Below are 14,282 nucleotides of genomic sequence, written 5' to 3' on the forward strand. Positions count from 1 at the left end.
GTTTGTATAAACACTGCCTAACTTGTTGATTCTTTCTGAGATTTGACTGTTTTTGTTTCAGATTTTTGGCATCTGCAGCATTTTAGTCTGATTTTCAGGTAAGTTGTCTTATATCATCTCATTCAACATGTGACTGAACACTTCTTACTTGTTCAATGCTGAAGGTAGGAAATGTCACTCCAACTTAACACTGCATAGATAATAAGACAGATTTTCACTTACGTGGCAGGGATTGTTGGGATTCCAGGTTTGAGGCTCAATGTGAAATGCACAGTTGATAAAGCTGCAGGAAAAGAAGCTAAAGTTGAAGCAAATATTGAGAGTAGATTATCAGAAGATAAGCTATGAGGTACAGTTATGTAAAAGGTATATAACTTCAAAATATTTAATGAAAAATCCCAGAAAAAAAATAACGACTTAATATTACAAAAGTTTGGAGCTGGACTGAATGGTAAAAGAATTAAATGAACAAAATATCATAAACAAAACTGGACTGGTGGAATTGATTAAAACAGTGGGGCTAATAAGAGCAGGAATGGAGACAGATTCCTGCTCTTCCTAGAATGGAGAGAACTGGGAATGTTTTGATCCAGACTGGCCCAACTTTACTGGAGACACGGAGGATGAAAGTGGCTATGGGAGAACTGCAATTCTTGGGAGCAGCTTTTAATGTCACTATAAAAAAATCCCTCTTGTTTTCTGAGATCAGAAATGGTTGCGTTTTGGCAAGAAGTCAATTTATTTCAACCAATATCACAGTAAACTGACTGGAAAGGAACTCTTTACAAAGGCTCCATTCAAAGCAAACAGGATCATTGAACAGGCTCCCTCTACACCAAATGTCATTCAGCTACAAAGTCTATTATGGAAACCGTAAGACCATGAAACCTCGGAAAATTTATTTAATGCTGCATTTTCATTCGTTTTCAAACTGATATGTGCAAGATGACAGAAATATAACTTGATATTGACATCATTTCTTCTATTTCTCTTGCAGTTTACATTGGTGGTTGCATTATACAGTATATTCCAGTTCTAAATATTGTTTACCTAGTGCGGCAGGTTTAAGTGAAGTGGGTATGAAGAGTTATAGGTGTAAGTTTCTGCTGTAAAGTGAGGCCTGGTGCTAGTTACTCAAAAAAGCATGACATGTATAAATGGGAAGAGACACCTTTATAACATCTGGACATTTTAAAGCAAAGTACATTCTGGTGCAAACTCACTGACCTGAAAAGTTAAATGTGCTTCTTTCTACAGAGATATTGCCTCACCAGCTGAGCTCCTTGTTTTAATATTCAACATTTCTGTTTTTATTTAGTGTGGTCAGTACTCTTGCCTCCTAGGTGACCATCATGTTTATTCTGAGGGATGCTGTTTGGTTGATGCAGTATTAATATGAATCACTGCTCTCCCCCAGCCCCAGGCACTCAGTGTACTTGTCTCTACAGGAGGCTCAAAGTGCCAAATCATTAAAATCATGACACCTTCCAATGGCACTTGACTAGGTTTCCTTCTAGGACCACTAGCTTACCCAGCTACTCTACAGTGTGCCTTAGATCCACAATAATTGAGCTATTCACAGAAAGATCTTCCTTTAGGTCTGTTCCTGAGGATAATTAAACTTATGCCGCGGCACTGTCCACCTGCTGTCTTATTAAGCACATTAGACAGTCATAGAATCATAGAGCCATAGACTACTACAGCATAGAAAGAAACCCTTCAGCCCCTCCAGTCCATGCTAACCTAATTTTCTGTCTAGTCCCATCTACCAGCATCCCGACAGTATCCCTCCAAACCCCTCTCATCCACGTATCTATCCAAATTTCTCTGAGATGTTACAGTTGACTACTGTTCCTCACTCATTCTGACAGCTTGTTCCACATTTGTACCACCCTTGGAGTGAAGAAGTTTCCCCTCAGATTCCCCTTAAATATTTTACTTTTCATCCTAATCCTACAATCTCTAGTTCCATAAAACCATAAGATATAGGAGCAGAAGGCCATTCAATCATGGGCTGATCCAATTCTTCCAGTCAACCCCACTCTCCTGCCCTTTGATGCCCCATACCCTTACCCTTTGATGCCCTGGCTAATCAAGAGCCTACCTATTTGTTCCTTAAACACACCCAATGACTTGAGTGCCACTCATGGCAACAAATTCCATAGATTTACCACCCTCTGACTAAAGTAATTTCTCTGCATTTCTGTTCTAAATGAACATCCTTCAATCCTAAAATCGTGCCATCCTAGAGTCCTAGACTCCCCTACAATGGGAAATAACTTTGCCATATTTAATCTGTTTAGGCCTTTTAACATTCTATGAGATCCCCTCATTCTCCAGAACTCCAGAGAATACAGCCCAAGAGCTGCCAGACATTCCTCATGTGGTAACCCTTTCATTCCTGGAATCATTCTCGTGAATCTTCTCTGAACACTCTCCAATGTCAGTATATCCTTTCTAAAATAAGGAGACCAAAACTGCACACAGTACTCCAAGAGTGGTCTCACAAGTGCCTTATCGAGATCAACATCACATCCCTGTTCTTATATTATATACCTCTAGAAATGAATGCCAACATTGCATTCTCCACCTTCACAACTGACTCAATCTGGAGGTTAACCTTTAGGGTATCCTGCACAAGGACTCCCAAATCCCTTTGCATCTCTGCATTTTGAATTCTCTCCCCATCTAAATAATAGTCTGCCTGTTTATTTCTTCCACCAAAGTGCATGACCATACACTTTCCAACATTGTGTTTCATTTGCCACTTCTTTACCCATTCCCCTAACCTATCTAAGTCTCTCTGTTTCCACAAAACTACCCACTCCTCCACCTATCTTTGTATCATCAGCAAATTTAGCCACAAATCAATTAATACTGTAGTCCAAATCATTGACATACACAGTAAAAAGCAGCAGTCCCAATAATGAACACTGTGGAACTCCACTGGTAACCAACAGCCAGCCAGAATAGGATCCCTTTACTCCCACTCTCTGTTTTCTGCTGATCAGCCAATGCTCCACCCATGCTAGTAACTTCCCTGTACGTATCCCGTAACTGGATAACTCACCAGCAAAGATAGAGAGGTCCGTTGGAGTCTGATGGCACTATTTTCGAACGTTTTATTCATAAAGGGGGCACAAAATTAAGATTAAACCGAACATTCAGAACATATACATCGGCAAAACTCAATCTAAAGCGCGGGTATAGCAATAATCATCATTAAGAAATAATCTCAACTGTTGTCTAGGGGATAATATATTGTCCGTTGGAGATATAAAAGTCACTTAGAAGTCTGCAGGCATCAGACTTTTTGGGGAATCGCTGGGTTTCACGTGTTTCAGAGAGAGTGAGGAGAAACGGGAAAACTTGCCCGGGTCTTTGACGAAGCAACACCGTTGAATTAGGGGAGCGTTGTTTCCCTGTTATTAGTTCGAAGTCCTTCTCGGTATTATCAGCCACCTGCTCCCCAGGCAGAGAAGTTACAGAGCGCACGTTGCTTTTGACTGGCTTCCAGCTATCACGGGAGCGTTGAGCGATGGAGTCCTTCTGGTGCGTCTCTCTGCGGTATCGCCTTCTGCAGTCCCCTTTTATCTTGACTCGCAGAGTTGTAGATGTCCATCAAAGTAGGGTGATGCAATCCCCACCCAGTTGTTACGTAACAGGGTCAGGCCCTCAGCACAGGTGTCTCTAAGAGCCCTGGCCAAAACTGTTACATTGTCTCTCATTTGCCTGGGTCCGAGACCCGAATTAATAGTGCTCTTGCGATTCTCCGGAAGGAGGGGGCTGCTCCCGCCCCTTCGGCCCCTCAGAGCTGTGGAACATTCATAACACCTGTAATTCCATGGGCTCTTATCTTGCTAAGCAGCCCCATGTGCGGCACCTTGTCAAGGGCTTTCTGAAAATCCAAGTACAGCACATCTACTGCATCTCCTTTGTCTACCCTGCTTGTAATTTCCTCAAAAAATCTCAGTAAGTTTGTCAGGCAGGATTTTCCTTTCAGGAAACCATGCTGGCCTTTGGCCTATCTTGTCATGTGCCTCCAAGTACTCCATAATTTCATCCCTAACAATTGATTCCAACAACTTCCCGACCACTGATGTCAGGCTAACAAGCCTATAGTTTCCTTTCTGCTGCCTCCCACCCTTCTTAAATAGGGGAGTAACATTTACAATTTTCCAGTCATGCAGTACAATGCCAGAATCTATCAATTCTTGAAAGATCATTGTTAATGCCTCTGCAATCTCTCCAGCTACTTCCTTCAGAATCAAAAGGTGCATTCCAATAGGTCCAGGAGATTCATCGACCCTCAGACCATTAAGCTTCCTGAGCACCTTCTCAGTCGTAATTTTCACTGCACAAACTTGAATGCCCGGTGTTCTGTGGATGTCGTCCTCAGTGAAGACTGATGCAAAATACGCAATCAGTTCCTCTGTCAACTCTGCATCTCTCATTACAATATCTCCAGCGTCATTCTCTATTTGTTCTATATCTACCCTCGATTCTCTTTTACCCTTTATATACTTAAAAAAGCTTTTAGTATCTTCTTTAATATTAGTCACCAACTTCCTTTCATAATTCATCTTTTCCTTCCTAATGACCTTCTTAGTTTCCTTCTGCAAGTTTTTAAAGGCTTCCGAATCCTCTATCTTCCCAATAGCTTTGGCTTCCTTGTATGCCCTCTCCTTTGCTTTTACCTTGGTTCTGACTTCACTTGTTAGCCATGGTAGTGTCCTTCTTCCATTCAAAAGCTACTTCTTACTTGGAATATAGTTGTCCTGTACTTCCCTCATTTTTCGTAGAAACTCCAGCCATTGCTGCTCTGCTGTCCTTTCAGCTAGTGCCCCTTTCCAGTCAACTTTAGCCAGCTCCCCTCTCATGCCATTGTAATTTCCTTTATTCCACTGAAATACCAACACATTGGATTTTAGTTTCTCCTTCTCAAATTTCAAAGTGAACTCAATCATCTCTCTGACTGAAAGCCTGTGACTAGTGATGTGCCACAGGGATCAGTGCTGGGTCCATTGTTGTTTATCATCTATGTTAATGAGTCAACATAGATGATAAACAACAATGGACCCAGCACCAATCCCTGTGGCACATCACTAGTCACAGGCTTTCAGTCAGAGAGATAGCCATCTACTACCACTTCTTGGCTTTTCTCACTGAGCCAATGTTGAATCCAATCGACTTTTTCATCCTGGTTGCCAAGTAACTTAACCTTCTTTACCAGCATCTCATGCAGGACTTTGTCGAAGGCCTTGCTATAGTCCATGTAGACAATGTCCAATGCCTTCCTTTCATCAACCTTCTTAGTAACCTCCTTTATAAGATTAGTTAGGCATGACATACCATGCACAAGCCATGTTAACTATCCCTAACCGAGCCTGTCTATCCAAATACATATATAGCCTGCCCCTTAGAATATCTTCCTATAATTTACCCAGGACCTATATCAGGTTAACCAGCCTATTCTTGGAGCCTTTCTTGAACAACGGAACAAAATTAACTCTCCTCCGGTCCTCCAGAGCAATCTCATGTCCTCCTTTAGCCCGTGTGATTTCTCTGTTAAGTGTTCACTTGCATTTCTTATATTTCTCAAACACTTCATTGATCCTAACTGCCTATATCTGATATGTACTTCCTTTTTCTTTGGCGAGGGCCTCAGAATCTCTTGGTAACCTACAATAGGTTCCCTATACTGTCAGTCTTGACTTTTATTCTAAAAGGAACATACAAATTCTGTGCTGTTGAAAACTTCCCCTAAGCATCTTTTTAGTGGAAAATGGCTTCTCCCAATCCACACCTATTAGTTTCCTTCTGATGCCATCAAAATTGACCTTACTTCAATGTAGAATCTCAACTCAAGGACCAGTCCTACCCTTCTCCATAGTTATTTTGAAATAAATGGAATTATGGTCACTAGATCCAAAGTGTTCTGCTACATTCACTTCTGCCCCACCCTGGTTCATTTCCTAAGGGGAGATCCAGTAGTATGCTCTCTAGATATTGAGTAAGGGAATTTTCTTCTCCATGGTGACATTCTGTTGGCTACATACAATACTTCTAAATGTACCTCTTTTGAATTACTCTTACTGCAATCTGCAGCATGTAATTTCCCAAAAAGCAATGTACTTTTAAATTGACTTAATGATCTATAAATTTCACAATCTTCTGAAGGACTCAGTAGGCTTAACTCTAAGCAAGCAGGTACGGCACCTTTCAGCAAATGAAGGTTCAATTGTCATGCTGGAAGCGAGGAGGAGGGGGGACTCCAGTGCTTAGGTTCTCTCTACCCAGCATCTTTTTAGCAAATCTGAAGTCACTTGAGAACCATGAAATTCGGAATTTGCTGAGGGTCATTTCACAGGCAAAGTCTAGAGATCAAGAATGCTAAAGAGGTGTAGGTATGATCTCCAGAAAGCCATCTCATGGGCAAAGTGAAGATTCCAGTCCAGTCTAGACTAGAATCAATGAGGGACGCTTGACAGCTGTGGCAGGGTTTGAATGCCATAACCTCTTACAAAGTTAAATCTAGTGACATGGGGACAGCAGATCTTCACTCCTAGACGAGCTCAATGCTTTCTATGCTCAATTTGACCACCAGTACAGGGAGGAAGCATCACACACTTCCAAGTCTCCTGATGACCCTTTGGTCTCAGTATCTTAAGGTGACGTGCGGGCCGCCTTCAATAGAATAAATCCAAGGAAAGCATCTGGAGTACCTGGTCAAGTACTGAAGACCTGTGCTAGTCTGACCAACCGGCTGGTGTGTTCACAGATATCTTCAATCTCTTGATCGGGCAGTGGGTGGTACCCACCTGCTTCAAGATGGCTTCAGTCATACCAGTGACCAAGAAGCGTGGTAACCTGCCTCAATGACTTTCACCCAGTTGCACTTACATCCACAGTGATGAAGTGTTTTGAGAGACTGGTGTTGAAATATATCGGCTCCTGTCTGAGTGGTGACTTGGATCTGCTCCAATTTGCCTAATGAAGCAACAGGTCCACAGCAGATGCCATCTCATTGGCTCTTCATACAACCATGGAACATCTGGATAACAAATGTGCATACTTCAGAATGCTCTTTGTTGATTGTAACTCAGCATTTAACATCATAATCCCCACAAAACTAATCAGACCTGGGCCTCAATACCCCCTTGTGAAATTAGAACCTGGATTTCCTCACTTGCAGACACCAGTCAGTTTGGATTAGCAAAAAATCTCAATTTTGTTCTAAAGTTTAAAGCTCGAAGTAAAATTTATTATCAGAATATATACATGTTACCACATATAACCAAGAGATTATTTTCCTGTGGGCATACTATGCAAATCTATAGAAAGTAACTGTAAACAGATCAATGAACAATTAACTGTGCAAATGCAAATATAAGTAAATTGCAATAAACAACAAGAGCATGAAATAACAAGATAAAGAGTCCTGAAAGTGAAACTATTGGTTGTGGGAACTCCAGAAATAGAATGAGTGTAGTTATCTTCTTCTGTAGTTTATCTTCTTCTGATGGTTGAGAGATAGTAACTGTTCTTGAACCTGGTGTTGCAAATCCTAACGCACTTGTACCTTCTGCCTGATAGCAACAGCAAGAAAAGAGCATGACCTGGGTGGTGAGGATCTTTGATGATGGATGCTGCTTTTCTACAGCAACATTTCATGTAGATGTGGTAAATGGTTGGGAGGGTTTTACCCGTGATGTACTGGACTGAATCACAACCTTTTCTAGAATTTTCTGCTTAAAGACATTGGAGTTCCCATACATTATTGCAGCCAGTCAGCACACTTTCCACCATGCAACTATAGAAGTTTGCCAAGGTCTCTGATGACATGCATAATCTTCACATACTCCTGAGGAAGTAGAGGCTCTGCTGTGCTTTCTTTATATATATATATAATAGGTCCAGGACAGGTCCTCTGAGATTGTGACACCCAGGAATTTAAAGTTACTGACCCTCTGCACCTCTGAACCTCCAATGAGTACTGGGTAATGGACCTCTAGTTTCCCTCTCCTGAAGACTACAATCAGTTCTTTGGTCTTATCGATGTTGTATGAGAGGTTGTTGTAATTGAACCACTCACCCCAAGTTGGTAAGGTCTTGCATTGATTCCATTATGGATTTATTGAGTATTCCCACAAGAAGAAGAATCTCGGGGTTGTGTGTGGTGACATATATGTAGTTGATAATAAATTTACTTTGAACTTTACTCAATGTCAGCAAGACCAATGAGCTGATCATTGACTTCAGGAGGAGGACATCGGACGTCCATGAGCCAATCCTCTTTGGAGAATCAGCGGTAAAGAGTCATAGGGTCAAGGAAATTACAGCACAGAAACAGGCCCTTTGGCCCAACTAGTCAATGCCCAACCATTTACACTGACTACTCCCATCGATCTGCACCGGGACTATAGTCCTCCATTCCCCTACTATCCAAGTACCTATCCAAACTTCTCTTAAATGATGAAAACAAAATTGCATGCACCACTTGAACTGACAGCTCATTCCACACTCTCACAACCCTTTGAGTGTAGAAGTTGCCCTTTATGTTCCCTTCAAACTTTTCACCTTTCCTCCTGAACACATGGCCTCTAGTTGTCTACCCAACTTCAGTGGAAAAGCCTACCTGCATTTACCCTATCTATAATCCTCATAATTTTATCAAATCTCCCCTCAATCTTCTACATTCCAAGGAATAAAGTCCTAACTTATTCAATCTTTCCTCAAAACTCAGGTCCTCCAGAACTGTCATCATCCTTGTAAATTTTCTCTGTACTCTTTCAGCCTCTTTCAAGCTGCACATACTACTCCAAATTAGGCCTCACCAAAGTCTTGTACAACTTCAACATAACATTCCATCTTCTGTACTCAATACTTTGATTTATGAAGGCCAACGTGCCAAAAGTTTTCTTTATGACCCTATCTACCTGTAATGCTACTTTCAAGAATTATGGACCTGTCTTCCCAGATCCCTTTGTTTTCTCACTTCATAGTGCCCTACCCTGGTTGGTCCTACAAAAGTGTAACAGTTCACACTTGTCTCAATTAAATTGCATGTGTAAATTTTTCCATTTGGTCCATATCCTGCTGCAAGCTCTGATAGTCTTCCTCACTATCCACTACACCCCCAATCTTGGTGTCAAATTTGCTGATCCAATGTACCGCTTGGTGTTGAGGCCAAGAAGTTCACCTTTAGTCTCATCCAACCACAAGTCCTTCTTCCACATCTTTACAATATATTCTAAATGACACTTCTCAAAGTCTTCAGGTGCAAGGATTTGTTTGTTTTCTTTGTTAGCAGTAGGTGTGGCTTAAATTTAATACTGTGCATCAGCCAGGTAGCACCATTCCTAAAATAAAGTATGGTGGAGGTAGCATCATGGTATAGGGAGACTGGTCATCTGGTCAGGATTAATGGGAAGATGAATACTGCTAAATACAGGGTGATCCCGGATTAAAAACCCGCCAGTTTCAGTCAGAAAGCTTAAATTAGGGTAGAAGCTCATCTTCCAGAAGGTCAACAGCCCAAAGCGCACTGCCTGAGCAACTACAGAATGGCTTCAAATGAAGAAAATTGATGCCCTTGAATGGATCAGTCAGGATCTGGACGTTAGCCTGATTGAAAATCTCTGGCAAGACTTCAAGAATACTGTCCACCACCTCTCCCTAACTAACCTAGCACAGCTTGAGCAAATTTGTAAGGAGGAATGGGCAAATCTTGCTCCATTACATTGTGCAAAGCAGAAAGAAATTTATCCAAAAGGTGACTCATTGTAATAACTGTGAGAGGTGGTTCAACTAAGTTCTGCACAAAGTAGGAACACAGTGCTACATGTACTAGATTCTGACAAGTAAAGGAGGTGAGAGCATCATAATGATCCTTGTAAAAGCTAGAAAAGGAAGAGAGGAGAAGATGTGGATTGTTGGGATCTCATTGAGCTGGCGGAAATGATAAAGGATGATATGCAAATGCAGAGGATCATAGGGTGAAAGGTAGAGATCAGGGAAAGTTTATCTCTGATCAGTCTGGGTGGAGGAGGGGTGAGAGCAAAAGTGTGAGGACACAGGAAATGCAAGGCTAGGCTCCATCAACCAGAGTGGAAGGGAGCACATACTTCTGAAAACGGATGTTGTTTCAGTTGCCTTGGAACAGTAAGTACCATCTTGACAGCAGTGGAGATAGAGAAACTAGTAGAAAAAATATAAAAGCTAGGAGCAGGAGTAGCCTGTTTGGCCCATTGAGCTTGCTTGGCACTCAATGAGATGATGGCTGATCTGGCCATTGACTCAGCTCCACCTATTTCCCTTTTCCCCATAACCTTTAATTCTCCTACAATACAAAAAATATATATCATTGTGCCTTAATTATATCAAATGAGGTAGCCTGTTCTGCTTTACTGGGCAGAGAGTTCCAAAGATTCACAACTTAAGGGGAATGGTATCTTTTCAAGAGACAGGATGGGAAGAACGCTGGGAGCCAGTGGATTTATCCTGGCCACTCCCTTACCCTTGGTCTTGGCGCTGAATCAGCCTGGGCAATACCTCAGCTTCTCTCCATTGGCAACATTGTCCCTCCATTAGCCTGGCCAGCTCCATTAGAAGGGCCTGTTTTTATGTTGCCCCTCCTTCAGCTCATTTAATCTCTTAGTGCTGTCTGTCCTTCAACCCATCCTCATCCCATTCACTCTCACAGCACTGTCCCTCCCTCTACTTGCTCATTCTTTCAGTGTTGTTCCTCCCTCAGCCCATTCACTCAGTGCTGCCCCTCCCTCAAACCACTCACTGCCATTCCATTGGCTCAGCTCCTCCCATTGAAATGGCTCTCCAAAGCATGATGGACTGCAAGGTGATGACCACCAAGCCTCTGCTGTAGAACATCACAATGATACAGGCAGACATTGTATAATTTTATTTACTTATCTATTGAGATAGATGGGATAGCCCCTCCAGGCCCTTTGTGCCATGCTGCACAGCAACCCCAGATTTAACCCTGGTCGAATCACAGATAAATCTACAATGACCAATTAATCTACCATCTTGTACATTTTTGGACAGTGGGATGAAACTGGAGCACCCAGAGGAAACCCACACAGTCACGGGAAGAACGTGCAAACATCTTACAGATGGCGGCGGGAACTGAACCTGGGCCGCAGGTTCTGAAAAACATTCTGCTAACCAGTAGGGTGCCATGTCAACTGTTCTCTCAAAATATTGCAGCTGAAACTACTCAAGCCCTGGTCAACAAGCAGCATGATTATTGACATGACCATTCTTGCATGATGAACCTTGAGGTTTTCCTGCATTATGGTGCATTGTCCCAATAAAAAGCAGAAAACAGAAAACTTATAACTACATCTTAAAACTTGGCAAAAGATCAGCATCCCCATCTATTTGAATGGATATCCTAGCAAGAAAATAGAGGTGAAGAGCAAAATTATTAATTTTGTAATTATTGTGTTTTAATGTTATTGATTATTCTATACTCTTAGTTTGTGTTTTCCTGATCACTTATTTTCAAATTTTCCATCACTTGAAACAGTCTCAGTAGCTTGTAAAAGTCCCTGAATATGAAGGACATTTAAAAACACTGCAACGAGTTAGAAGCTCTGAAAGAAGATGAGGTTCTGCTGCAGACTTGCCTCCTGTCAAAGGCTGTCAAATTATTGCAGGGGCAGGACCATGTTGTTTGAACTGTCCTTGCCACTGAGGTATCACAACACCACACAAGGTGCCTTCCAGCTCTGCAAAGACAGGTTGAGAAACCTTTCATATCTGGCCTAGTTAAGCGTGGAATGTGACAAGTCTGAGCACCAGGTCAGATTCAGTGAGACTAAAACCAGCTGGTGAGTTGGTTTTGTTGAGCGACAAAGAGAAATTTGCTTTGCTTACCTTATATGCATTTTTTCCATCTCAATTCCATACTGCTTTCTGCAAATTAGTTTTGGATATTTTTGCAGAAGTTCATGACACAAAATCCACAAAAATTGCAATGGATTAGGACATTATTCTAGCAATTCAGCTTCACAATATAAGATAGTTGCCATGAGAGTGAGAAACTGCTAATCAGACCTATCTCTAACCTTGGGGCTATTAGATACAAATAAGGTTTCCAGCTGAGGTTTGTACTTGAATAATAAATCCAACATAACTAAGTCATCATCAAAAGCTCTTGAGAGAAATACAAAATTTTATTACAATGTGAAGATATCTGATCAGACTTCCATATTAATTCTCTCTTTTGAGAGAATAATTTTTTCTGAGATGAATTTTAATACTGTATGGAAATAAAATTTCAAAAACCCCTCTGTTAAATTGATATCTAGTGATTGTGCTGAAAGCTATAAAGGCAAAATTGTAGACTACGGGATTATTAAGTATTATTTCAACCACTGTGAACCATTTTAGATTTATCTATATGTTACCAGTGTGGTAATAATACATTGGGAGGTATAAGCAAGTTTTAGTAGAAACTTTTAAATATTCCATTTTTTAAAGAAAATTGTTGGTTATTTTTTGCCTCTTTGCAATTCAGTTCTGAGAGGCAAAAGTATAATTCAAAACTGTTATTTATGCCTGTGACATTTTCTGTAGCAAATTCAATGAAGTAAAATTTCCACTCAGCTCCGATATACCTAAGGTAATTAACCCAAAATTCGTGAACAATAACAGTATTTTGAATCTAATTTATCTTTAATCCAAATTGAATTTCAATGATCTTTAACACTTATCTTCAAATTTTCCTGTCCTTTCTGCAGAAATGGTCCTGTCCTCAGTGTAAATAAACTACTATTGGAACTTTCTGATACTAATGCTTGTTCATGAGCTTTTTGAAGGTTTCAGTGATTAATTTGGCTTTCTTGGGCAGGAGGCATGACTTACAAGCTTCTGAATGTAATTATGTTTTTAACTTACTGCAAAACTAACTGTCATATGCCAAAGTGAGCAACAACCATTTTGGTAAATTTATAAATAGAAAATGTTATTTGCTTAATCTCATTTGACATATAGAGGGTGGGGGTGGACTTTATATTTTGAAAAGCTTCTTGTCATAAGTTTGATAAAAATAATTTAATTAAATTACACTATTAAAATTCTTATGTCTGACAAGGCATATTGAAGAAGAATTTTAAAGTCACATTTGAAAGTATAACTGATTGTTCTTCATAATGTGTGTGGATTTTGTGCTCAATGATCAGATAACACAGCCTTACAGAGCCAAGGACATGGGTTTAACCCTGACCTCAGGTGCTGCCTGTGTGGGGTTGGGCACCCTGGCTGTGACTCCAGTTTCCACGCACATCCCACAGGCATGAATGTTGATCAGTTAAATGAACACTGTAATTACCCCTAATATACGAGGAAGTGGTAGTAGATGGGAATATGGGAAGAATAAAATGGGATTAGTGTAGGATGAATATATAAAAAAATATTTCTCAAAACTGGGAGAATTTGTGTCCATATTGGTGACTATTGCCAGTGCAGGTACCCCAACAGCAGCAGGCTTCAAGCATCGTGAGCACTGGCTTATTGGAGAGGCACAAGGTTTAAAAAGAGTGTGGAGACTACCAGGATTTTTTGCAGGCTTCAATCTATTAGGCACTTAGCAAAGCTCAATGACAACAAGCCGGCCATTGCCACAGCAGCAGAGTGGCTAGGCTTTCGCTACACAAGAAGAGGCAAAGGTTCTAAGTAAATTTCTAGAAAACTTCTTTGTCTATTGGTAGAGACCTCCAGTGTCCCTGATATCTACATCTGCAGAGGAACATCGATATTCAGCTCCTTACAAACTGTGTTAGTGAACTGGAGCTGCAGCAGGATGACCTTCAGCTCATACAGGGGAATGAGGAGACGATAGATAGGAACTACAGGGAGGTTTCAGGAGGCAGGTAGCTGGGTTACTGCCAGGAGAGGGAAAGGGAATAGGCAGCCAGTGCAGTGTACCCTTGTGGCCATCCCTTCAATAATAAATATACTGCAGTGGATACTCTTGGGGTGGGGGCGAGGTCACCAAGGAAAGCTGCAGCGACCAGGTCTCTGGCTCTGTCGCTCAGATTGGAAAGGGGAGAAGAAGAGTGCCACAGTGACAGGGGTTTCCATAGTTAGAGGAGCAGGCAAGAGATTCTGTGGACATGAAAGGAATGTCGCCTCCCAGGTAAAAGAGACAAGAATGTCTCAGATCAGGTCCAGAGCATTCTAAGGGAGGGGGGAGTGAACAGCCAGAAATTGTGGTATATATTGGTACCAATGACATTGGTAGGAAAAAGGATGAG

The 14,282-nt window shown here is 41.2% G+C and overlaps 1 protein-coding gene across 10 annotated transcripts in view; it reads right to left on the reverse strand.

Moving 5' to 3' along the window:
- The window catches only part of LOC132393194 (uncharacterized), a 322,118-nt gene that overhangs the window by 202,119 nt on the left and 105,717 nt on the right, over window positions 1-14,282 (reverse strand). For all 10 annotated transcript variants that reach the window (XR_009511790.1, XR_009511787.1, XR_009511788.1 and 7 more), the window contains one exon: window positions 223-283. Coding sequence is in view for 5 of the 10 variants with exons in the window: in XM_059968137.1 (XP_059824120.1) it covers window positions 223-283 (61 nt within the window). In the remaining 5 variants the exon portion in view is untranslated. The remainder of the gene's footprint in view (window positions 1-222; window positions 284-14,282) is intronic.

This window comes from Hypanus sabinus, chromosome 4, assembly GCF_030144855.1.
Source record: "Hypanus sabinus isolate sHypSab1 chromosome 4, sHypSab1.hap1, whole genome shotgun sequence".
Lineage (NCBI taxonomy): Eukaryota > Metazoa > Chordata > Chondrichthyes > Myliobatiformes > Dasyatidae > Hypanus > Hypanus sabinus.